Consider the following 26,433-nt stretch of genomic DNA (forward strand, 5'->3'; position numbering starts at 1 on the left):
ACTACTGAGTACTGTACAGTATTTGACCCCTCCCTGATTTCCTCTGTTGTTGCATATTTGTCACACTGAATGTTCTCAGATCTTTAGACAACTAGTGTTCACAGAACAATGGACTGGCCACCCCACAGTTCAGACCTCAGAATCATTTAATGTGTTTGGAATTATTTAAATTGAGAGAAGAAGAAAATGCAACCAACTTTGTAGACTGAACTTTGGAGGTGTTTCCAAGAAGCAAAAATAAGTCTCCCAAAAGCAATGGAAACTATAAGGGTAGACACATTATATACAGAAAGATTTGATATTGTATATAGTTGTGGACATTTTGTGTAATTTCATGTTAAATATGTGTTTGCTACATTTTTTTTTTGACACTGAAAAAACAACTTGTTTTCTCATGAGGTTAATTGTATAAAATCATCTTACATTATACATAGCAGACCTGTATATATGTCTATGTAGCAGACGCTCTTGTCCGAGCTCTCCTCATGTACGAACTATTGGAAGAGTTTAAATAAAGTTGTACATGCGCGGAATATACGGAGGGCTGATGGGAGGTGCAGTCCACTACTGCGCATGAGGGCTACGTGTAAACCGCATTTAAATTAGCTGTGGACTACATATACCATATTGCCGTTGCTGTTTAACCCAAAGTGGGAATGTAAGAAGATCGGCATGGCATCAGGACATCTTGCTAAAGGTGAAATTGTTTTATTTCCATGAGTGTTTCACAGATGTTCATAGTTTATTGACTGCTACGTGAATGGATAATTGCGTTAATTCTTCGCTTTGTCTTGCTACATTTGACACTGGGTTGTAGATTCCACTGGCTATATCGAAAAATTGTATTTGTGTTAGCCGGCAACAGCTTCGTATTAGCCATTTTACTTGACTAATACGAAGTGAGACTAGTTAATTAGAATGTGTTAGTGCCTGCACATTACAACTATGTGCTAACATGATGGGGATATTTTTGTGGATATTTCAGCCTTACGGCTTGGCAGCCATAGATTCTTCTCGGTCACACACTTTGGCTTCCAGAGCCGTTGGTATGGGACTGCAATTGTCGCACAAACTCATCACGTACAGAATGACCGCAAAGGTAAAGATTTCGGACCATTGTACTTCCTGTGTATTCATGTTTTATATAACGTTTTTAATAATCTATTAAAGACTACTCCTATAAACATAAATATTGTCGCTAGACCTTTATTTTGTACGTGTCCTTATCACCTCTTTCTTTGCTCAAATTCTGTATAGCTCCAGACGACAAGATTCTCACCCTGCCCCTGAAGCACCCTGACTACTTCCACTTGTCAGAACTTTTCTCCCTAAAGGACCTATTTCAAGCTAAGGTTCACCTTGGCCACAAAAGAGGCTGCAGATCTAGGTATGGTGAGACTGAGTGAGCTTTACTTTTACACGCTCATAATTCTGTGCATTGGATTCATGTGTTTAAAAATAGAATAAGAAATAAAAAAAGAAAAATGGCACTATTGTCAATACTACTGTTGATAAAAATGGTAGCATTAGTTGTGTAATGTTGCTGACATACTTATTTACTAAAATGTATTTATATTTTCTTTATTACACATCTGTTAATTTATTGCTGACATCAGTTGATTCAGTGTTGTCCATCCAGCTAAAATGACATGGTATTGAATTATAACATGAATGGAAACCGTACAAAGGAAACCCATCAGTTCAGAAACTGTCCTTATAGTTGGGTGTTTGTTCTCCCTCAGGTTGATGGAGCCTTACCTGTTCGGTTGTCGGCTGGAGCAGGACATTATTGACCTAGATACAACAATGAAGCACCTGCAGCAAGCACTGAACTTCACTGCCCACGTGGCGTACCGAGGCGGGGTGATCCTATTTGTCAGCCGGCGCAGGCAGTTCAGCCACCTGATAGAGAACACTGCCCGGGAATGTGGGGAGTACGCCCATACGCGCTTCTGGCAAGGCGGCCTGCTCACCAACGCGCACGTTCAGTACGGTCCAGGCGTCCGTCTCCCTGACCTCATGATCTTCCTCAACACCCTCAATAATGTGTTCCAGCAGCACGTGGCCATCCGCGATGCTGCAAAGATGAACATCCCCACGGTGGGTGTGCTGGACTCGGACTGCAACCCCAGCCTGGTCACTTACCCGGTCCCCGGCAACGACGACACGCCCTCCTCCATGGAGCTCTACTGCAAGCTGTTCAAGATGACCATTAACCGTGCCAAGGAGAAGAGGAAGCAGATGGAGTTGTTGCATGGCGTCACCAGACCTGCCTCACAAGAACACGGGGCTCCTGCGAAGACCCACTCGGTCGCCCCTCACTCACTCCCCGCCCCCCCCTTAGCGACTTGATAGGAGGCAGCATAGGGCCTCTCATATCTTGCGTTATCTGCTTTCTTGTCCCGTTTGAATAAGACTGCAGTCCATAGGAGGGACTGATATGACAAATGCAGTGATATAATGACATGTATATTGTTGTACATTACGTGTGGAGCCGTTTTGGCATAATTTGGCTTCCTATAATGCCAGCTGTCGGAATCGGAACTTGATAGGTTAACTTTAATCTGCCATCTCTCTTCTTGAATGCATGTTGATTAAATATCACTTGTATGTCATGGAAACGAACATTAAAACAAAATGATTCTTTCTAAGCCCCTGCATTGTTTTATAATCAAATTAGTGCAATTCTAATCAGCTAGAACTTACAATATAGGCAGTTTAAGGGATGCAACTTTTGTGTTTTATTTTCAGCCATGCATCATAATCGGGGAGTATTCTCAGTTCTGTGTAAACTAATGTCAGATTTCAATCAAACAATCAAATTTCTGCAAAGAGGCCTACGCAATTTGTCGCAATGTAGTGTAGTCGGTTAATACATAGCATAGCCTATACAGTGCATCCGGAAAGTATTCACAGTGCTTCACTTTTTCCACATTTTCTTATGTTACAGCCTTATTCCAAAATTGATTAAATTCATTTTTTTCCTCCAAATTCTACACACAATACCCCATAATGACAATGTGAAAAAGGTTTTTTTGATATTTTTGCAAATTTATTAAAAATAAAAAAACTAAGAAATCACATGTACATAAGTATAGCCTTTGCCATGAAGCTCAAAATTGAGCTTAGGTGCATCCTGTTTCCACTGATCAACCTTGAGATGTTTCTACAGCTTAATTGGAGTCCACCTGTGGTAAATTCAGTTGATTGGACATGATTTGGAAAGGCACACACCTGTCTATATAAGGTCCCACAGTTGACAGTGCATGTCAGAGCACAAACCAAGCATGAAGTCAAAGGAATTGTTTCAAGGCACAAATCTGGGGAAGGGTACAGAAAAATGTCTGCTGCTTTGAAGGTCCCAATGAGCACAGTGGCCTCCATCAATAGTAAATGGAAGAAGTTCGGAACCACCAGGACTCTTCTGGCTGCCTGTCTAAACTGAGCAATTGGGGGAGAAGGGCCTTAGTCAGGGAGGTGACCAAGAACCCGATGGTCACTCTGTCAGAGCTCCAGCATTCCTCTGTGGAGAGAGTAGAACCTTCCAGAAGGACAACCATCTCTGCAGTAATGCACTAATCAGGCCTGTATGGTAGAGTGGCCAGATGGAAGCCACTCCTTAGTAAAAGGCACATGGCAGCCTGCCTGGAGTTTTCCAAAAGGCACCTGAAGGACTCTGACCATGAGAAACAAAATTCTCTGGTCTGATGAGACAAAGATTGAACTCTTTGGTGTGAATGCCAGGCGTCATGTTTGGAGGAAACCAGGCACCACTCATCACCTGGCCAATACCATCCCTACAGTGAAGCATGGTGGTGGCAGCATGATGCTGTGGGGATGTTTTTCAGCGGCAGGAACTGGGAGACAAGTCAGGATTAAGGGAAAGATGAACGCAGCAATGTACAGGGACATCCTGGATGACAACCTGCTCCAGAGTGCTCTTGACCTCAGACTGGGGCGACAGTTCATCTTTCAGCAGGACAACGACCCTAAGCACACAGCCAAGATATCAAAGGAGTGGCTTCAGGACAACTCTGTGAATGTCCTTGAGTGGCCCAGCCAGAGCCCAGACTCTCTGGAGAGATCTGAAAATGGCTGTGCACTGACGCTCCCCATCCAACCTGATGGAGCTTGAGAGGTGCTGCAAAGAGGAATGGGCCCAAAGATAGGTGTGCCAAGCTTGTGGCATCATTTTCAAAAAGACTTGAGGCTGTAATTGCTGCCAAAGGTGCATCAGCAAAGTATTGAGCAAAGGCTGTGAATACTTATGTACATGTGATTTCTTAGTTTTTTATTTTTAATAAATTTGCTAAAATTTCAAAAGCTTCCTTCATGTTGTCATTATGGGTTGTGTGTAGAATTTTGAGGAAATAAATTAATTTATTCAATTTTGGAATAAGGCTGTTGCATAACAAAATGTGGGAAAAGTGAAGCGCTGTGAATACTTTCCGGATGCACTGTACCTAAAACTACGACCACACGGCACTCGGCAGAATTGGTAACCTAGTAGGTTAATTCAAATCGTTTGTGTGAACCTGCGCGCTTGAATATTTATGTATATATTAGATTATACGGTTTCAACCGTTACCCAGCGCCTGGATGGTCTGCAATCGAACTACAACCTACGGAGGCAGAGTTCTTCATTGGCGAGCATTAAAGTACTAAAGCCCAAAGAGCAGGGGTGCACAATTCCGATCCTGGAGGGCAGATCCGCGTACTGGCTTTTGTTCCAACCAATTACCTTCCCTTTCGTTTTCTGACGGCTTTGAACTATGATGGTTAATTCCTGTTCTTAAGCACTGAAAAAACTGATGAGCTAAGATCGAGCTGATGAAATAATGAAGAGAAGTTGGCACAAAATCCTGAAACAGACCTGCCCTTGTTGTGCACCCCTGCCATTGAGAGAGAGCAGACCGCCACTTCTGATTTCATGCTTGGTCGGCTTCTCTCATGTTGTTACTAGCCCCGCCCTTAGATTCTTGAAACCAATGAGGCCCCTTGATATTTGTCAAAGCCGCCTTTTATTGGAGGATACGCTGTCCCTCCGAAGTGTTCGTGCGCCTAAGCTTTAAAACGGGACCACAAGATCCAGAACTTCCTTTTCCTTATTTGCGTTGCGAGTATGGAGGTGAGTGAAGTAGTAACTGTCAATATTTTAAGCTATCGAGTTACGTTATTGCACCGTGTATCGAATTTTATTAATCGGCTTGCTAATTACGTGTAATCTAGGCTAGTGAGCGATATTATAAATTAGACAAGTAGATCGAGTTTACATTCAATTTGCTAGCTGAAGGCTACTTGGTAAACTCTAGCTTTATATACTAGTAATCTGTTATCTCGTGTTGTCCACGACTAAATTGGCTTGTGGATTTATAACAAAATGACAGCATTTAAATTGGTAATGGCATGCAACTACTGTCGTTGTTAAATGTGGATGGTCTGGACGTAAAAAATAAAACACGTGGTCGTGAAGTATGTTGAACATGGACGACGAATGGCTAGGCGTGCAGAGTGGGCGTGCAGCGTGCGTTTACAATTTGCTATCAGACTCCGAATATATTGAGCAATGGCTAATGCTACGCATGCAATTTGTAAATAGATCTTTAAAAAAAAAGAAACCGCGAATTATCTTGTATTGACATTTTGTTCATTAAAAGCAATAAAGACCGATTTGGTTCAATATGCTTGGGTATGTGCTTGTTGTTTTTATTATGTATATTCATTGTAACGTTGAAAAGTGATTTATTTATTTATTTAAAAATAAATGACTTTTTACCTTATGTATACTTGACATGCAGCCACTAGAGGCGTTGCAGTACGACTGCTGGTGTCGTGTCTGTGTCATTAGTTGGCTGAGAATATCTGGCCATTTCTACGCTCAGTACTCCGCATACAGTGGGTGCTCAGAATGATTGATGGCCGAACATTATTTTACCAAGTCGGAGTATAGGAATTTCTGAAGTCCTTGAGAGGGGAGCCACAACATCCATACGTTTGCAAATTTTAATTTCGAATGCAAACAAAACTAATTTTGCATTTCCTTGGCTTTTTTTTAGCCACCTTGTGCAAGTTACATCGTTGAACAATGGACACCACCATGAATCTGACACCATATGACACCAACTTCATAGGTTTGTTTTCCAAGCAATATATGGGCTAAATATGGCAATCCCTGGTGGTGAGGCTTGGCCTGAGCATGGCAATGTTTTGTCAGATCAAGCCGTTATAAGTGTTGTTCACCATAAGAATGTAGCTTGAAGAGCACAAATTGTGCACAATGATTCCTTCAAAACATGGAACCTCATGCTGCATGTTGGACATGGATGGTGCGGATGGCTACGTCCAGGGTGTAGCTACACAGCTTGCATTTTTTATTTTATTTTTAAATGGTGAACATTGACTGCATTACAATATTTAACAACAATTGGGTAACATTACACATTAAATGGTAAATTGATATATTACATTAAAACCCAGTTGGTTTGTTCAATATGGCTTCGTTGTATGCTCTTACGGATAAATGGCTAATTTTTTTAATTATTATTTTTTTTAAACCTTGTGTATACTTATTAAATACAGCCACTAGAGGCGTTGCAGTACGACTGCTGGTGTCGTGTCTGTGTCATTAGTTGGCTAAGAATATCTGGCCATGTCTACGCTCAGTACCCTGCATGCAGTGGATGCTGAGAATGATTAATGGCCAAACATTATTTAACCAAGACCATAGTCATTTCTTGGAAGTCACTGATGGAAGCCAAAACATTCACCTCAATGTTTTGAGTCATTTTGTTTTCTGTTACCTTTTTAGTGATTTTGTGGAAGTCCCTTGCGTAGTTGAACAATGGAAACGACCATGAATCTGACGCCCACCAACCAGGTAGGAACTGGGAAATGACTACTAGCTCTGGCCTGGTTTAACATGGAAACTTTATTGGTTTCAGATCTGGCTGTGCCCAGTATTGCAGTTAATGACTATTAAAATGCAGCATGAAGTTGAATTTATTTGAAGGTCCTGTCGTGATTTACATTTTACTTGCACGGATAAACCTGCATTTAAGAGAAAAAAAAGAAGAAAAAACTCAATCTGCAAGTGACTGTGCTGAATATCCCAAGCCTAGTGCAGCAAGTATCTTAAGCCTATGTCTTGCTATGATTGATGGCATAACAAGAAGCCATGTTCGAGACTGGGGAGCAGGGCAAATTTGAACTAGATTTTTCCATTTAAAATGAAAAAGACCTTGGTTTGTTTTAATGACTAAGAACACAGCCATGATTTCTCACAGAACATTCTAATTCTGACATTTTGTTTTGACAGGTGGTGAGTGTGTGTACTTTTGTTCCCCTGACCTGAAACTGAAGTCTGAAATCGAATGGCAGCTGCCTCCTTGAATAAATGTTTAATTACTGGTCTGTACTTCACTTGGCACTGCAGGGTAGGTAACCTTCAGGAGGTAAATGGGCGAGAGCTTTCGCCATGCACATTTTGTATATTTATTGCTGAAAGGCTGCAGTGACACAGGCACATTCAGGTAAAGTACTACGTAATTTCACATGAGGGCTGTGGTGGAGTCTGGGGTGTACATCTAAAGGGGACGTTCTATTGAAACGTTACCTTACAATATGCTCAGAAATATTTTGTGATGCTCTGCCTTTTGCCCGTCCCCAATTTTAAGCCTTTGCTTTTGTCAAATTTCAAATCCATTAAAAGCTGATTGTCTTTAAACTGTACTTTTGGTCTTGTCTTCAAAACCCAAAAACCACATTTACATTTCTAGCTCTTGTGTTCTTGGCATGAAATTGTGATTCAGTTGAGTAAGCATGGCCCAAAATCACTAGAATGTTTCCAGCACCTTATTAAATCCACAATCCTTTTAATTGGGGCTTGGGCGGTTATGGCGCCAAAAGGAGGTCCTACCCAGTACTAGATGGGTGTGCCTATTAAAGTGGCCACTGAGTGCATCTTGCCGGCAGGAATGGAGCTCAAGGGTAATGCTATGAAGTATCAACCTTAATCAGTCTTAATTTTTAATAGTCCATTGGAGGGGTGGGGGGGAATTGAGGGGTGATTTTTTCCAAAGGCTTGCCTAAAGACGTCAACTAGGTCTAAAATGGACAATGTAATTAAAAAATGTCCCATCCGTCCTGAGACTTTATGGGGAGAATGTGAGAGATCAGACGTGATTGATCACATTCTCCCCATAAAGTCTCAGGACGGATGGGACATTTTTGACTTGCATTGTCCGTTTTAGACCTAGTTGACACACACACACACACACACACGCGCACACACACACACACACACACACACACACACACACACACACTCTCTATAGTTGAAAGTAGATTAACTCCTGGATAACTGGCTTTGAATACTATTTACAACCTGTAGGCTCTTGGGAAAAGGTTAACTCATAATTTCCATTATTTTCGTCATCTCTACTAGACAACCCACCTTCATTGGGACCATACTGATGAACTGGGAACCTGTACTCCAGATTCTGTGTAAAAATGTTTCTTCACAACATACTGCACACTGAAACTTGCCTTATGTACAAATGCGTACACACAAGCCTACACGTTCTTCATACAGGGAAGTATTTTCCCCAAGGCAGAATAAAATGATGTATCCAAATATTAGTCTGAATGCTTTGTCCATTGTTATACATTTTATGGAAACTAAAGGCTTTGCTTTACCAAGACCATAAATAAACACCATACAGGCATGGCCCTGAGGAAGCTTAACAGATAGTTAATCAAAAACAATTCATGGTTTTTCCTTTGACAAACACTAAAAAAACAACACTTAAGGTTGTTAGTTGAAAAAAGAGATCAATCTAGAATAATGCACTTTTCTTGCAATTCCTCTAGTTCACAAAAAAGGATAGTTCATTTTTCCCTTCAAAATATTCTGGCGAATAACTTAATGTATGATGAAATGGGGGAGCTGCTGAATTTAATACATTTTCATTTTAGTGTATAATAATGGTAATACTACAGATGATCAGCTGTCTTTATAAAAAAATCCTGAAAAGAGTGAGGGGGGTCTAGTGGGGACCTCGTTGTGCTTCAGGAGTATTTTGTGTTGGAGATCGTCTTCCACAGAAGGGTCTTGAGGTTATTGAGGACAAGGGAGTGGTGCACTTCCATCTGGCTGGCGAGACCGCTGAGCGTCACGCAGGTGCGTAGCTGCTTTTCCAGGTCCTGCCGCAGGTCGGGCGGGGCCCCGAAGAGCAGGTACTCCTGGAGGAGCTGGCATACCTTGGCGAGGTTGGGCTGCACCACCTCGGTGTTGCACTGCTTCACCAGTTTGTCGCAGGTGGCCGTGCAGTCCTTGCCGTAGGTGCAGTCGATGTTGGTCTCGCAGCGCCGGCCCTTCAGGAAACCCCGCACCGCCATCTCCGAGGCCACGCTGCGCAGGTCGGCCATCTTGCAGTCGTACTTGCCGTTGTAGCCCACGTGGCGCGGGCTGGCGTCGCACATGAAGAAGCTGCCGTAGGAGCCGTGGAACACCTCCTCCACGAACTCCAGGAGGCCGATGGTGATGCGGGCGCGCCGGGGCCAGGCCGGCGCCAGCCACTGGTTCAAGCTGGTGCTGAGGGCGGTGGGGACCAGCGGCTGCAGGTACCGCGGAACCTCCAGCCTGTAGAGGGAGCTGTGGCCCACACGCTCTGTGACGTACAGGTCGCCACAGAAGCCCAGTAGCTTCGGTGTGTGCTCCTTCTCTTGCAGTGCCACCATTAGGAGAAATTCGTTGACCTGGAGCAGGGCCCACACCGACTTGGCCTCCGCCAGAGACACCTTCCCGTCCTGGTTGACATCAGCCAGGGTGATGATGCGTCCCACCAGCGTTCCCAGTGAGGGCTGCTCCCCCAGATTTGACTGCAGGTGGGATGCAAACGACAGTGTGAGGTTTCCTTTACTTACTGCCTTACTTCAGCAAGTGTAGCTCTTAATTAGAGTAATGCCTAATTAAGATGAATGAGCATCATTTTGTGATGAATCTCATAAGGTAGGGAATTAGCTAGACAAATAAGGGAATCTGACTCCATTCAGTGCAAAATGCTCCAAAATATATTCTGCTGCTATTAATCCTTGCTTGTACACTATTTGGCTTTTTTTGGCACAGAGCTTCAATCTGCTGTGTCTTGCTATTTGAGGGCAGCAGGTGAAATATATCATGCATCACAGCATCAGTCTTCTATAACACAGTATGCATCACTCTTGGGGTCAAATTGTCATTTCTAAACTCGGGTATTCAACGTGATTCAATTTTAGAGATTGACTCATGAAATACATCAGATTACTGCGGGTACGAAGATTGCGATCACAAACCTTGAGGAAATTGTGAAGCATTTCTCGGAACTCATCCATGGACGTGCCCCGGGTTGGTTTATCAAAGAGTGTCATCTCTTGTCGGAGCACAGAGTCCGGACTCCCATCACCCCTAAGTGTCTCCTCAATACCACACTTTATAATCACTGGCTTCTCCTTCCAGACTCCACCATACACCTGCAAGCACAGACACTACTTTACCCTGTTACATCCAATGTCACCTGGTCTGAGCATAAGGACTGTGTGACAGCCAGAAATATCACTGGCATCATGTTGTCTTAATCATCCTTTTACTTCATAGAGATTGGGAAGAAGGAACAAAGCTTAATTCACATTCTTGTTCAGGTTGCCACATTTTAGCAATCCACCTCACTCTGGGTGATCTATAAGCATATTTGTCAAAATCCTGGCCCGGTATGAATCCTGTCTTGAGTGTGCTCCACTGCTTGTCTCTCAGAGGTTTGTTAGTTGTGTTGTGTGTTGTGTTGAGCACCTGATGGGTGGGGGAGGTGGACATGCAGCTCTGCAGTGTCAGGGTGTTCTGCTCACACAGGGACTTGCAGGATGAGCCAGAAATGATTCCCCTCCTGTAGTGGTCACACTGGGGAGAAAGGAACAACAGGAATTGTAATGGTTTCAGCAAGAGGAGCATTGTATCAGGTGAATGCCATATGGATGGGAGTTCATATTGCCTTCTGGGAAATGCACTTAGTCCCGTTCCAGACTCAGTCCTCTGGCTCAGTTTAGGCGAAACACGGGGCTCATTCCAATCGCTTATTCTATCGGTCCCCGTCTCGAAAATCATTTAAGGTCCGCCATCATTAAGGATATTCCAACACGTTAAGTCAGTGGTCTTCACTCCTAGTCCTGGTTTTTGTTTTCACCACCCAGTATCGGCACCAAATTCAGAGCCAAGAAACCAGGTGAGGTGAGTAACTACTGAGTAACAACAAGAGCAGCAGCATGCCTTGCAGCTGTTCAAGACTGGGAGTGAGGACCGCCTTAAATGCTCCTTGAAGGGGCAGGAACGAGGAGGCTCCCAAAGGATTCTTGAGCTAGGAAACAAAGGGTGCGTTCCAATACTACAGTGTCCTTCAGACATCTTTAAAGAATAAATAAGAATCATAAATACGCTGTTCTGTTCCTAGCCCACAGACACAGTGGCATGTCTGGAGGCCCCACAACGGAGAACAGCTGACTTCCGTTCTATCCTGCTGCCTGAGAAGGACCCCCAGGAGCAGGGTATCAGGGGCCCATGTTCTCCATCTCTGCAGGATAATGTTATTAATCCTGGGTAACCTGAATCCCAGCTACATTCACGCCAGCTGACAGCCTAAATCTGTAATGAGGAGAAAGTAAGGCTGATAGTACCAGCCATGATATGCTTTAGCACACACTGTATTCAGACTGCACGATATTGACAACTACAGGCAATGACATCAGAGTAGACTGAGGTAATGGCCATTTTAACCAGCCTCACTGACCAGAATCTGACCCCATCAAGAATACAATTACTTCAGGACAGCTGGCTTATTGTTTAAAAAATGCAATAATAGGAACAAAAATGGTTTAAATAGAGCATTGGTAGTACTAGGTTACATTACCAGACAGCTGAGACCTGGTTTCAGCTGGCTTTTTCCAACGCTTGAACATTAAACACTAAGCCTTAATAACATCAGAATGTACCTCATAGAAGGCTGCAATTTATTGTCATCAACCTCACTAACACAAGCAAGTCAAAACATGAAAACATTGGTTCTCCTGGATAATAATCTAAGAAGTCCTAGAAGCTAGCAGGTCACAATTTACAGCTAGCTACATAACTGCTAAAATGGGGCCTGCTAAAATGTGAATTTTCAGACTTGATCTAGTTCATAGGCTGTACTAATTTATAATACATTCAAAATGTTAACAGTAAATGTTCTAAAAATGATCTATTAATGCAGCTAGTTACATGATGTACTTAGGTTGTTGTACTGCAATTATAAAGTGGTGTATTCTGTGTAGTACCTGACTGGGAGACCTGCTAGGCTTTATGGTTGAGAGGATACACAGCTGAGCATGTCTAAACAATTATAGAACAGAACGATATATTTGCAATGATATTGTCCAGTGCCAGAGGATGGAGCTATTTGTTCACACTATAAACTAAAAAAGACACTGTTAACAAGAAAGTACAGCTATAAACAATTGTATTGTTTTGGAGCATTTTGATCCATTTTTACTTCCAGAAAAATCAATACCAACCTCATGAGTAGCTAACATCAGGCAGGACATGTATTTGCACATCTCCTTTTGGGATTCAATCACTGGTTGTTCCGAATTACATCCACTGATGCAGATTGAAAGGAACATTATCTTATGATCCCAATGACTTTGTCAAATGATGAGGGATCCACTGTTATACACATAGAAGCACCATATATCTTTTGCTGAAAACAGGTGACTTGCTAGGCCATATGGAACAGCGGATGCTCTGTTCAGGAGCAAACACGAGTGGACACTTTGTCCCACCTGTGGCACTGCTGATATGGTCAATGGCAGGCATTTATATAGCGCCTTTATCCAAAGTGCTGTACAATTGATGCGTCTCCATTCACCCATTCATACACTCACACACCGACGGCGATTGGCTGCCATGCAAGGCCCCGACCAGCTCGTCAGGAGCATTTGGGGGTTAGGTGTCTTGCTCAGGGACACTTCGACACAGCCCGGGTGGGGGATCGAACCGGCAACCCTCCGACTGCCAGACGACTGATCTTACTGCCTGAGCCATGTCGCCTCCAGGACTTCTTAGATTATTATCTAAGATATGTGTTCAGCATCAGCAGTTCTTCTCTGATCAAAAAAGAAAGCATACTCCTACTGAAGTTCTCAATGGCCCCTCTGTATTATTTTCAATGCCTTCAGCCACCACAGGCCTGATTCTGGTTGCAGTGAGATGGCATGGTTCCCCTGCCTGCTGTCACTCCTGTCAGACTAGATGTGGGAATTGCTAGTCTGCGAGGCCCCTGTTACTCAGTGCTTGGGACAACGCCCTGTCTTCTTGAAATGTGGGCCTGGCTGCTGAAAGGCACAGATGGCTCTGGGTGGGCTTTCAGCCAGATGTCATGAGCATGTGGCATAGATAGATAGATCATTATATTTATATAGCGCTTTTCTAGACACTCAAAGCACCGACAGTGATGAGGGGGGAAACTCGCCTCAACTATCACCAACGTGTAGCTCCCACCTGGGTGACGCACAGCTGCCATTTTGCACCAGAACGCTCACCACACACCAGCTATGGGAGAGAACAATGTTTTTCGCCAATTGAATCAGGGGGTGATTATTAGGTGGCAGTTTGAAAGAGCCAGGGTTGGTAATTTAGCCAAGACACCAGGGAACCCCCTACTCTTTGCAAGGAGAGTTATGTGATCTTAATGACCACAATGAGTTGGTTTAAAGTCTCATCCGAAAAATGCCGTCTCCTACAGCACAGTGTCACCATTACTGCGCTGGGGCATTTTGGATCATTTGACGATTCAGACGGAAAAGATCACCCCCTTCCGGCCCACCAACACCACTTCCAGCAGCAATTAAAGTATTTGGACTGTGGTACAATTTCCGTATGAAACAATTAATATGATTTTAAAGTGCAGACTGTCACCTATAATTTGAGAGAATTTACATCCATATCAGGTGAACCGTGTAGGAATTGCATCCCTTTTTATACACACTTTCCCTATTTTAGGGGACCAAAAGTAACTGGACAATTGGCTTCTTGGCTTCTCTATTTCTGATTAGTCGTGTATTCAATCGCTTCCTCAGTGCATGTATAAGAAAGCTTTCAATATCTAGATGCTAAGCTTTTGATTGCCATTGCAGTCCTTTATTGTTGTTTGTCAACACAAGGATCAGAGTTGTGCAATAAAGTCAAGGAAGGCATTATAAGGCTGATTCTATATTTTGTGTATTGCAATTGTGTAACTTGTTTGTTTGGACCTTAGAACCTCTAGGTGTGAATCATAGAGAGTGCCAGATTAAAATTAATGCAATTTATTAAACGGTGTGTTCAATGATTGCAGAATACAATGGTGCAGAATTTTACTGCTGAAATGGCTATATGCAAATGGTGCGTAGGAGGTTGTATTAACAAGCTTCCCAGAACCAATTCCACTTTCCCCCTTATACACAAAGATCAAATACACTCCAAATCATCATCAAATAAAGACACTCTCAAAATGGCTGTAACATCAATGATCTGTATGTCTAACAAACCCGGCCAACCTTTGTAACATTCCATCAACGAAATCAACGTTTTCCCATGACAATTTTTTCACGACTACATTGTATAAAGAAAACCAAAGGTTTACATAATGTAATCTCAAGTCAGTAGCTTTGGGGCAATCTAGATGCGGCAGAATGATGGAGGCAATTGTGCTATAAGTGCAATCAAATCTTTCGGATTACCAGTCAGGAGAATAGCAACAGCAGACACTGGTTTCTTTTGGGGGTCTGACAAGGGCCACACTTCTGTAAACCACCCAACACTACTGTCCCACATCACACTTTGGAACATGACTAGAGAAAGCAACAAAAAAGTCTACTTACTATGACCATGTGACAGACATGTCCACGGCAGAGCTCGGAGTAGGTTGAGTAATGCATGTAAATCACCCAGCTTCCCACGAGGATACCCAGCCACGCCAGGAATAGGTACTTCACCTTGATGGCTGGGAGACGACTCTGCAGGGAAAAGAGATGAAAGAGAGGCAGCTGAAGCGGAGGCATCAATACTACCTGAAACAATATGGAAGGTTTAAAACAAACAGGGCAAAACACAATGCTTTTACATACAGTACACAAACGAATACAATATCCATTCATGAATGTGATTGCCATCCTTACTTTATATTTCATGACACAAGATAGTTATAATACAAATGAACAGATTAGATATTTGGACCACAACCTCTATAGTTTGCTTGTTTCTCTGCTTGGGACTAGGCATTACAGAACAGCCGTATTTCTGTATTGTCCGGAGGACATGCTCGAGCACTGGCAGCTTCACAGTGCAGGGATTCGTTAGCTCAATTTTACATCACATATACTGTACCAAAGTTTCATCACTTCAGCTTCACAAAACATCACATACTTTTGTCAATGCTAGTTTTGCAAGGCTAGTTTATGGCCTTCAGTGCCTGAAATGTGTGACCCAATTTCTCCAGATTTCATTTATTTGTAAATCAAAACCGAATACCCATTGGGAGAGCTGTTAAATCAACCAAGCCTGAGGTCAATAAAACAAATAGTTCTCCTGATACATGCAATTCATTTTCCGACACAGCAATAATCTTGTGATGGATGCCCTATGGCTAGCTCTGTGCAATGCAATCCTGAACAAAATGTAATCACAACCTCTTGGTCTGTCAGGTAATTGCATTTTTTTTTTTAAGTGACTTCAGCTCTTTAAGCAGCCTGGGTAGCGTGATGTAACTTTTGACCAATCACCATCAAGCTCATGGAGAATATCAGACGTTGAAAATATGTGCTCAACAGGACACATGGAAAATGACCTGAGACTTGACTTATGGGCCTATACAGCAGTGAAAACATTTGCATGGAGCAGATGTTTTTTTTAAGATACCGAAGCACCAATTTATTAATGCGTAAATACAGTCAGTGTACGGTGGAGTTTGCCAAACATCATTGGAATTATGACTGGAAGAGAGTGGTATGGGAAGATGAGACCCACATTGAACTTTTTGGCCATCACACACCATCAACATGTTTGGTGGAAAAAGAGGGCCGCTTACAAGGAGAAGCACTTCATACCTACAGTAATGTTAAATATGGAGGTGAGTCATTGATGTCCAGGGGTACCATTTACGATCAATGGCTCAATTAATTCAACGAAGTACCAGGAAATCTTGGCAGAAAATATGGTTGCCTCTGCTAGGAAGCTGAGTCTTGGTCATAGTTAGATTGTCAAGCAAGATAATGACTCCAAGCATACATCACAATCCACACAGAAAGAGTTAAGTAAAAACAATAACCATGTTTTGCAATGGCTAGCTCAGTCTCCAGAGCTAAATCCCATGAAAAACCTGTGATCGGAACTGAAGAGGGGAGTATCCCAAGGATATCAATGATTCTGAAAAATTCTGCATAGAGGAATTGTCAAAAACCCACCAAATGTGTTCTCTAACCTTATCACAAATAACAGGAAAAGACTCATAGCTGTCATCTTTGCCAGGAGTATTTGCACAAAGTATTAAACCAGGGGTGCCAATAATTACGGGAACCTGTTTTTTGGAGAAAATTCTTTATTTGAAAAATGTAAGACTTTGGTTGATTCCATTGAATCATTAATAAAGCACACTATTTTAGGCAAAATAAAGCTTATGCCAATAACTATAATGTTTTAGATTATCAGAGGTGCCAATAATTCTGGAGCCCACTGTTCGTGATAGAAACGTAAGGCATTCAGTCATTAATTAATGAACCCTAGTTAAGTGTGGGTTGGTTGGACAGTTCTAACAATGACTTTGACCTGAATGAAGATTATCAGTGAGTGCTTTCATGGGCATGGTGAATGCATTTACCTTTCTCCCTCTGATTTTCCCCCCCTTATCTTTCATTCAGAAGGTGAGTCTGCCGAAGGCAAGGACATCTTAGTACCTGCCCTTACATAGAGTATACGGGTGACCAGTTCCGCCTGGGTCCACGCCATCTGGGAACAGTCCCGGGAAGTGACCGCAGTGCAGCGCGAGCAGCTTCTCCCTCAGTGAGCAGGGCAGCATGACCGAGCGCAGCAAAGCCCTCTGGGAGGGACGAACGAGTCACTGCAAGCACCAGAGACGTGCTGCCAGGCACAAAGAGCCCTGTGTTTCCCCCTCCCGTTAATTCATCACAACTAACCTGCGCTTTGCACACGCTGTTATCACTTTGGCCAGCACCTCCCTCTGTCCAAAATATGTTCATATTACCAGGTGTCTTAAGCGGTGCAAAAGCATCTTCAAGCAGGCTGACCTTCTAAATTCACAGCTTTAGTTACCACTGCAGCCCCACTAGCTGAGGGAGAAGTGACATTTTTTCCCTGATTACTGTAATTACACCTGCAACGAATAAAAACTGCTAATTAAGCATCCTAATCATTCTGTGCCCTCATTTTAAATTAATATCATGAAATGCACATCTCTCAACTGGGCCACACTGCAACTAAATGCCATGAAACCATAACCCTGGTCATTGTAGAAAACCTGTGGGGTCGTGTAATGCCATAGGGCACATGGGAGTTAACCAAGTCCATAGACAACAAACAATTGAAGCTAACTCCATATCAGCTGAGGAAGCAGCAATCCGTATTCGTTGTTGCCATGACTTGTTGGTATGTTGTCATGGGATGTCGCAGGTACAAGGTTACAAACACCTATCAATATGCATTAAATAGCATATGGCCTACCACAGCCTCTCTTGCCCTGTGCTTTGATGGGCCTGAATAGCCTGCATTTTCTGTGTCTGCCGTTTCTGTTGCCTTGCTCTGCCTCTTCTGAGGGATTGGTCTTTTCTCCCAAAATAACTCGGCCAAAGACAGTGGAGGAAAAACAAACCAGATAAGCATTCTTACTCACCTGAACTGACTACAATCAATGACAATATTCCTTTAATCTCAACATTACATCAGTGTCTATGTACTGTATGTTTCATAACATTCTATAAGACAGACATTTTCTACAAAAAATTGTGAAGGGCTAGCCTACATCCTAGATTGCTTCCTTGTTCTGTTGTTTGATAATTCTCTGTCATTGAAAGCATTCCCAGTTCAGGTTTTCTACTGAAGTTATTTTGCTAATTTCTGACAATTATCCATGGGCTTTGCATGTCAGAAGAGAACCATTATCTTGACATTTAAATCGGTTCGCAAAGTATCTCTAAATGTAACTACATCATCAAATCAAAAATAGCATTAGATAAAACCAAATTATGGTCAATTAGTAACAGTAAGCCATGCATATAAAATTATTTTGACTCAATTCCCTGTTTTGTTTATTATAAGGGGCTTTTTAATGTAAGAAAATACGAAATATCAATGACGCTAAAGGCCAAGACAGTTCTTTTGTATCTGTAAAGGTCACACTTTGTGGAATGTAGAGTAATATTTGAATATATGTGCAGCGCTGAAACACTTTTTGATATATCTTAAAGCCAATGTGAAACTGCTTACTTTTCTGGTATTAGTGATAATAAACAGTGATGATCCATATAGTAGAACTGAAATTTCTGACAATTGGCAATGTCAAATTATTGTAAAAATATATACCACTGCAAAATTAAACAAAACGTGTTAGCTTACAACATTGTATAATATTCTTGTTTTCACTGAAATGCATATTAATGTTGCCATGATAATATCACTATGTAACAATTTATTGGTAACAATATTTAATAAAAATCAGGCTATTCCTAGCAAGTATCTGCAGAAGTATTAGGGGGCCATAGTGTTTTAAATTTTTGTCAATACCACTGCATAATTTGCTAGAAGAAAAGTGCAAAAATGTTTAATCACATGTTTGTTGTAGGGTCTGCTAAGGAGCTGGATTTCTTAATTTCACATTTTTACTAGCATCAAAACCATACTTATGAGCTTGCATCTTTTGTTTGTTAGTGGGGGAACTGAACACTGACATAATGAGGGCATACATTCTTAAATAGACATATCTTTTGGACTAGGAGACTATCCATCATGAATAATGAGGAAGAATGTAACATCGTCATATAATTTATCAGCCCTAATTACCTTTTAATTAATTACGTGGATATTACTGCTATCATTAACAGACATCATGGTTGTGTCCTCTAAGCATAAAATTTAGAACAGGCCAAAGAAACATAGCATTCTCTGTACACAAACTTGATATGGTATTCTACTTTCCATGGAATTGAAAAACAACAGACTTGTTTACTTGTTACTTGGCTTAATCCATCTACACAAATAACAAGACATTGTTTTGAAAACGAAGTCATGTTCAAATGTTGGTGGTTGGATATAAATTCTACAGAGTTTTCATATTTGAAAAGCAGCAGGTTTTATGAAATTATTTAATTTGTATTAATTTCCTAAATTGTAAAAATTAAACACTTTTTCAAGGTTTGGTCATCAGTATCCCTTGGATGGGTACCTAGGGTAGGGGATAAAAAAATCACAATTTGGGTAGGGTCTTAATATTTTAGGCTATGTTAGGTGTGTGTGTGTGTGTGTGTGTGTGTGTGTGTGTGCGTGTGTGTGTGTGTGTGTGTGTGCGTGCGTGCGTGCGTGCATGCGTGTGTGTGTCTGAGAGAGAGAGTGAGAGAGAGAGAGAGAGAGAGAGAGAGAGAGAGAGGGAGACAGAGAAAAGAGAGACGGCTCCAGAATTATTGGCATAAAAAAAAAAGGCTGCAAATAGTAAGCAATTATTGGTACCCCTAACAATTATTGTAAATACAATCAAACAAAGCAAAATTGTGAATAAAATGTTAATTTAGTTCATCTAATCTAAAGGAAATATGTGTCATTCTATTACTTCCTGTTTCACTAGAGTATAAAAATTGGGTAATAAACATGAAAAATCCCTTTGTCATCCAATAGCATGGGAAAAGCGAAAGAACCATCAGTTCAGAAGAGACGGATGGTAATTGATCGCCACAAGTCTGGTAATGGGTAAAAACAAATATATAAACAGTTAATCATACCACTTAGCACTGTAAGGTCAATAATAAAAACTGAAATGGTCAGATGTGACCAATCATCAGAGGTGGGTCTTTGATGTTTTGGAGATGTTTTGCTGCCAGTGGTCCAGTGGCACAATTTAAAATCAAGGGTACAATGAAATCAACAAGGTCCAGGTAGAAAATCTGGTCGTCTCTAATAGGAAGCTGGAATTTGGTAGAAAGTCTAGCAGGACAAAATTGATGTTCTGCAATGACCACTCAGCCAGACTTAAATCCCATCAAAAACATGTAATATGAACTGAAAAAAAAAAAAAAAAAACCTCCACCTCCTCCTCTAACCTTATCATCTTTGCCAAGGGTGTTTGCACAAAGTATAAATATAATAATTGTGGAACCTGTTTTTTGGGGGAAATATTTTTTTTATTAGAAGAATGTAAGACTTTGGTTGATTCCATTGAATCATTAATAAAGCGCACTACTTTACTCATGTTGGAATAGGAAGCTAAATTACAATAACTATTCCTTTTTAGTTTACAGTATTTCTGCGCATATGAATCAACTGTGCCAATAATTCTGGAGCCCACTGGAGGCTATAGCTATTACAGAAAGTAACAATGTCGATTGTTATGTAGATCCAACGAGGTTGAATCCATCAACACAAAAAACTGTTAATTCGACGTATCTAATGTAAGAGGCCAATTGGCATTGCATGCTGGGTGATCGGACTTATCATCACATAACAAGCTAGCTAGAACCAATGCAGAAGTGCACCTCGCTATTAACAATAGGTGTTACTTCCATAATTTGATGCTCATTAATATAACGGTACAGAACTACCTAGCTCATTTCTGGTAGGTTAACCTTAAGGTTATTTCAGAATGGGTTCGCACAAATTGCCCTTTTGAAATGCGTCTCTCCTTGCTAGCTCACACTAGCAAACATTTTAGCTATCTTGCAAAATGTCTTAAAACGTCATCTCCATGGTTTTAAACAACTGTCCTTACCTGTAAGCCTTTCGACAATGGGCAAAACAACACTAAATGCACGAGTCTTCTTAAACTCCTCGTCATGATTATGTCCGGAGAAGCTTTCAGCGTTGCGGATGATTGGCAAATCAGTGTACCTTTATTCCAATCGAGTCACATCTCATAGCATTGTCCACGCAAAACATAATTTAGCATCACCCAATTCCTCCAAGATTACCAAATTTACCGTTTCTAAAGGTGTCAATTTTGCCTGACATGTGCATGTGCTTTCAAATGTCGTTCTTCTGATGAACAAAAAAACCCCGTTAACAATAACCTTACAACACTGCGTCTAGAAGAAATGGTCTGGTTGCCGGGTCAACGAGCAAGGATTCTCTGACACGCGGGGTGAGAAGACAAGAACCTCAAGATCCAGCGGGATAACTAGTCACAGCGCAATGTAGATCACCGTGGAAAAATAATTCCAAAGCTATCCCTTTAAAATAGAAAAAAATGCTAGCTACATGTCTTTCACTAAGATAGAGAGCTAGTGGTAAATAAATGGATTATTTGCTAGCTAGCTATGGATGTAAAATATCCCTCTTCAGTGAAGTCGATGTTCTTTTCAAATTCCGTAAGGAGCGAACGCTAAGTACTATTGTTGGGACAATTTCCTATCGCTTTCAGCTGGGCAGTTGCATCAATCGAGATCCCCAAATGCTTGTGGTATTAGCTACCGCGTTTGAGAACTGTCAGGGAGGTATCTGGTTTCTACGCTGATACATCACAAGTCTCCTTTCTGCACCCGCTGCGTTTCACGGAATCAGACGTGAAGCTTTAATTAAAGGGGAAGTGATGCTCGAACAAGATGCCCGTTTATAATCCTCCGACTTTTACTGAAAATAAAAATTGTTTCCAATAAATACACATTAAAAACAGGAAAGCGCATGTTACTTTTAGTGAACGGTCAAGCGATATTTGGAGGGTGACTGGAAAGAAATAGCAATATTTCGTCCCAAATACGCGAATGTTGTAGTGGGAAGACAGGCAATGCCTTAAATAGATTAAGTATAAATGCTTTGTAACATGCAAAGTATTGCCGAGAAGTCAAAGGGCGCAGGGCCACTGACATCTTTTCGCAAGACTACTTTCTTTCATAATACAGATATGGACATTAGTGAATTTGTCTCCTGCTATTTGCAAAATTAAATTAAATGTAATAGCATTAGCTAAAGACAAGAAAAGAATCATTCCCTTGAAAATTCACTTCTGAAGGTATTCTTTTATAAATATTTGAAACCTAAGAATACATAAATAATAGGAGTGCCACAGTAGGTTTCCTCCTGGAGCATAATTCCCAAATGCAGACTACTTTCTTACAGAGCATATGGGCTAGGCCTATAGCTACTCTACCTTTTATTTAAGAATGTACCCCATGGGTCGGCAACCCTGGTCCTGGAGAGCCGCAGTGTGTGCTGGCTTTCCTTGTTACTCAGCACTTAATTGATCAATGAAAGCAGTTGATTACACAGTTAACTCATATCGGTTGCTGATTTTAAGGTCAAAATGAAAAACTAGCACACCCTGCAGCTCTTCAGGACCAGGGATGCCGATCCCTGTTCTGCCCAGTGATCATAACCATATCCATTTCTAATAATAGCATTTAAATTGCAAAATAAAGGATGATTAGAAATAAATGAAAACTGAAGAGCTGAAGATAGTAATCGCCGTCTTGCTTATTGACAGTTTATTTTCTCTGCATACAAGTGATTCCAATTTCTAATGTGATACTTTTACTTTTTACAGTCCGTTGTTAATACCTCCCCATGGATTATATCAGTCCACCCAACCACCACGTTCAGTAGCACAAGCACACTTCCTCTCACAATCACTGTAATTGGACAGCACTTGTGGAGCTGAAGGAAGGCTGGTCTATTGTTCAGCATCAGAGAACAGACCCTTGGCTGATATACACTCCCCCTTGGCTGATATACACTCCCATCCCCTCTAGACATCAATGGACAGGAGCCTACATGTAATGTGATGCATATAATATACTAATCTGGTTCAAGAGGCCACTTGTGCTCTGCCATTCCCTTAGTGCTATGTTTTATATGCTGGTCTTACACAGAGGTACACCAAGGCACCAGACCCAGATGCTTTTCTAGAAGCACCATAGTGATGCAACCAGCAAAGCAAATGCACACCCACAAACCTCACACTACATCCAGTATCGTTGACAGTTTGTTGTGTATTTGTGCTGTTGCTGACTGAGACCCTGTGCTTCAGTGTCCAGTACAGAATGATCATTTGACCTACCCCAGTGAACTGGAGCACAGCAGAACACACCTTTTCGCTTTTATTGTGATACATTTGGACATTTTTTTCTTTATTGAGAATTTGATTGCACAAATCCACAAGAGATGTCAGGTTGATTAGTAAATCCTCATGGCAACAGCCTCTCTCTCTCTCTCTCTCTCTCTCTCTCTCTCTCTCTCTCTCTCTGTCATCCACTTTTCTATTCAATTTAGGGATCTTTCTACAACATTCCTCATTCTTCATGTATAATTTAATGCCTACCTAATGGACACTGTCTGCGTCCTCTGCACATAGCTTGTGACAACTTAATAGCCGTGTCTCTGAGTAAACACGGGGGCTGTTAATAACTGGCAGCCTCGATTTAAAATGGAATGGGGGCATTCTGGGAAGAGAAAATAGGGCTCATCCTTCAGTGCCTGATAATGTTCAGGAACAATGAAAAGAGCCCTCTCTGTGGAATGAGCAGTGGTCCTTTTGCTCAGTGAGGCTGGCATGCGGTCAGAGTCTGCAGAGCATATGGGCTCTGGGTCTTAAATTGTTAAGATTCATATCACATTGGCTGTCAATGCCTCTCTATTGTTAATCCGCCAAGCTCAGAGGAGCTTCTTCACTTCCACGCCTCCTAAGATGCTGGGCAGACATGATGTCAGCGAGGGCCAGTGCAGTAATTCCCTGAGGGTTGCTTAGGGAAGGCAGTCTGCTGTCAGCAAACTAAGCTCTTTCACATGATACCTGTGGCACCAGTTTTTACAACCATTCCACTCCTTTCTCACTCTAAATCCCTAAACATCCCACAGTCATTTCACACAGAGTGTGTATTACAAGTATAATTGTATAAGTATAATTTGCTTAGCCACCAGACATAACATGGATGACAGACCCAAAGTGTTAACAGTCCTAAGCATGCACGTATGTGCGTGTGTGTGTGTACAACATAAAATGTAAATGCAATTTTACTAAATTAATTGAGTAGTCTCAACTCTCCACAGGACACGACCGGGTGACAGGACAGTGAATCAGAACACTAATATGTTCGTCAGGTGCATACAACACTCTATCAGGATATTTTTGTAATGTTTAATAAACAAAGCAATTGGGTGAGCAGGTGCAATTACCACGCTGAATGCAGAGAGCTTAGAATAATGCCTTTGAGGAAAGCGTGAGCCGAGTTGAAGATGGGAAAAATCAGTGCCTAAAAGGCAAAATATTCATGTCAAAACAACAGTTTGGTGCAGGATATGTGTAGCTTGTTCATTGTCTCAGAGATTGTATGCAGATCAGAGCCTTTCATTTTATCTCAGGGTTCAAAGCCCAAGAACCACGGCAGAAGTAAAATGGCAACATTGGTAACTGGCAAAAGTTAATAGATAATTAACTGAAAAATCTCTACATAAATGTTATCATTATGAGACTGAACTGACAAGGACACAAAGTCCTTCCTGACACATACAGTCTAATAAAGGCCTTCCAACTGTGTGCTACGAGAGCATGGGGATCTGTCACTGTTGTTTGTCTGTTCGGTATGGCAATGTCAGCCTGACCAACATTTCTTAAAGGTACAATATGTGAAATATTTGTGTAAAAACGTTGTTACAAGACCATTGTAGATCCCTTCCTGTCATTGAAAAAGGCTCACTGACATGTTGACTCATCCTCTGTCTGTGTTTATAGTCATTAAATTTGGGTTTCAAAATATACAATTGACAGGCCGACACTCTGTACTAAAACATTGTACAGCTGTACAAAAATTAAAGCTCATTGGTTAAAATTGGTTCTAATTGCCACAGCCAATGGCGTGGGGGGTGGGGGCTTATTCTGAAACATGCACAGAAGGGCGAGGGATAAACGGTGTTCTCGTTTGAGAGTGTTTGTTGCTGCAATTCCTCTCTTGACCACTAGGAGTCAAGAATTACCTATTGAAATATATTCATCATGATAACAATTGGGTGAAGGTGGGGCAATGTTTTTGGCATTATTTTACCATCTGGACAGGGGCAGTGTGGACGTTTGCTACCTCTATTCTCATTGACTGCCACCAGCACTGAACTGATATCAGCATTAGCCTCCATATTTGTTTCATGTTTGCTGCCTGCTTTTATTCTTTATTTTGGTCAGGTGTTTGCATCTGCTCAGAAACTTAATATGCTTTGTGTTAAGTTTATCTTTGGGTGTGCATTACATACAAGAATAGTCTATTTATTATTCATGGGGGAGATGAGGGCAATGGGAATCTGATCATTTTTAAGCATCCTTGATATATCACCCCGTGACAGACAAATGGCTGAGTCACTGTGGTGACAAATGGCCAGGTAGCACCTTTCTCAACAGACATACCACCCAACATCTTTTGCTTGTCAAACATGTAGTGTGTAATATACATGGGGTTTAAAAAAAGAAATAAAATCAAATTGAACCCTATCTGCAGAGAAGTAGATAACAAGCTACACGAGAGAGCATTATACCAGGCCTGAGAAATATGCTGTCTCAGAAAATCATCCCCAGAAAATATTTGCAATTGATCCTGAATATAACAAATGGAAACCAAATGTAATTAAATATGGCGGAGACTGCCTCCATCTCTTCAGTTCATGCTTGATCACCTTGTGTTTACAAGTACTGGACTCTTTCTGCAGAAAAATATATCCTTTTCTTCTTGGATATACTTGGTCGTGCCTGGTCAGAAATTCCTCAACAATTGGCGTAGTCGGCAGAATCCTCATCAACCACCCGTATGCAGTATATCATATCCGGCATTGGACAGAGAGTATTTTGGTTTACCATATCCTTAGATAATGCTGAGATTGATATGCTGTTCATAGTTTCATTCACAAGAGGACAAAGAAAATCACATTTTGACTATAAATGTATGGGAAAGACCTGGTGCATCGAATAAGAACAGTTGTGGCGAAAATTCACCTTGTGGACAATACGGAGGACAAATCCAAGTCCTGCTTTCTGATGTTCAGTTGATGCTTGCTGTCTGTTGTGCACTTAAAAAGTCCTCTATAAAGGGTAACAGGAAGTCCTTTTTAGCATATCTAAGGTGAAATCCTCTATAAAGAGTGGCATAAGTCCTCAAGGAAAAGGCAAAAAGTCTTCTAGCGGTTGCTGAGAGGCAAAACCT

General features: G+C 41.6%; 2 protein-coding genes, 1 long non-coding RNA gene and 2 other non-coding genes across 5 annotated transcripts; 4 read left to right on the forward strand and 1 right to left on the reverse strand.

Annotated features, from left to right (window-relative positions):
• The first annotated feature begins 559 nt into the window (after nucleotides 1-559).
• On the forward strand, nucleotides 560-2,646 carry mrps2 (mitochondrial ribosomal protein S2). The gene is made up of 4 exons (XM_061263415.1): nucleotides 560-697; nucleotides 986-1,099; nucleotides 1,258-1,387; nucleotides 1,743-2,646. Exons 1-4 carry the CDS (start codon nucleotides 673-675, stop codon nucleotides 2,350-2,352), a joined length of 879 nt encoding a protein of 292 aa, XP_061119399.1. The 5' UTR covers nucleotides 560-672; the 3' UTR covers nucleotides 2,353-2,646.
• Nucleotides 2,647-5,047: 2,401 nt separating this feature from the next.
• On the forward strand, nucleotides 5,048-7,723 carry LOC133142372 (uncharacterized). The gene is made up of 4 exons (XR_009710176.1): nucleotides 5,048-5,128; nucleotides 6,057-6,131; nucleotides 6,809-6,877; nucleotides 7,316-7,723. It is a non-coding gene; the product is annotated as an uncharacterized LOC133142372 (long non-coding RNA).
• On the forward strand, nucleotides 5,795-5,928 carry LOC133106144 (small nucleolar RNA SNORA17). The gene has a single exon (XR_009704315.1). It is a non-coding gene; the product is annotated as a small nucleolar RNA SNORA17 (small nucleolar RNA).
• Nucleotides 6,576-6,709, forward strand: LOC133106145 (small nucleolar RNA SNORA17). Its single transcript, XR_009704316.1, has one exon. It is a non-coding gene; the product is annotated as a small nucleolar RNA SNORA17 (small nucleolar RNA).
• Nucleotides 7,724-8,647: 924 nt separating the features above from the next.
• On the reverse strand, nucleotides 8,648-21,762 carry dipk1b (divergent protein kinase domain 1B). Its single transcript, XM_061263699.1, has 5 exons — nucleotides 21,030-21,762; nucleotides 14,926-15,060; nucleotides 10,826-10,933; nucleotides 10,333-10,509; nucleotides 8,648-9,879 (listed from the first exon to the last, which is right to left on the reverse strand). Exons 1-5 carry the CDS (start codon nucleotides 21,093-21,095, stop codon nucleotides 9,067-9,069), a joined length of 1,299 nt encoding a protein of 432 aa, XP_061119683.1. The 5' UTR covers nucleotides 21,096-21,762; the 3' UTR covers nucleotides 8,648-9,066.
• Nucleotides 21,763-26,433: the final 4,671 nt, after the last annotated feature.

This window comes from Conger conger, chromosome 12, assembly GCF_963514075.1.
Source record: "Conger conger chromosome 12, fConCon1.1, whole genome shotgun sequence".
Lineage (NCBI taxonomy): Eukaryota > Metazoa > Chordata > Actinopteri > Anguilliformes > Congridae > Conger > Conger conger.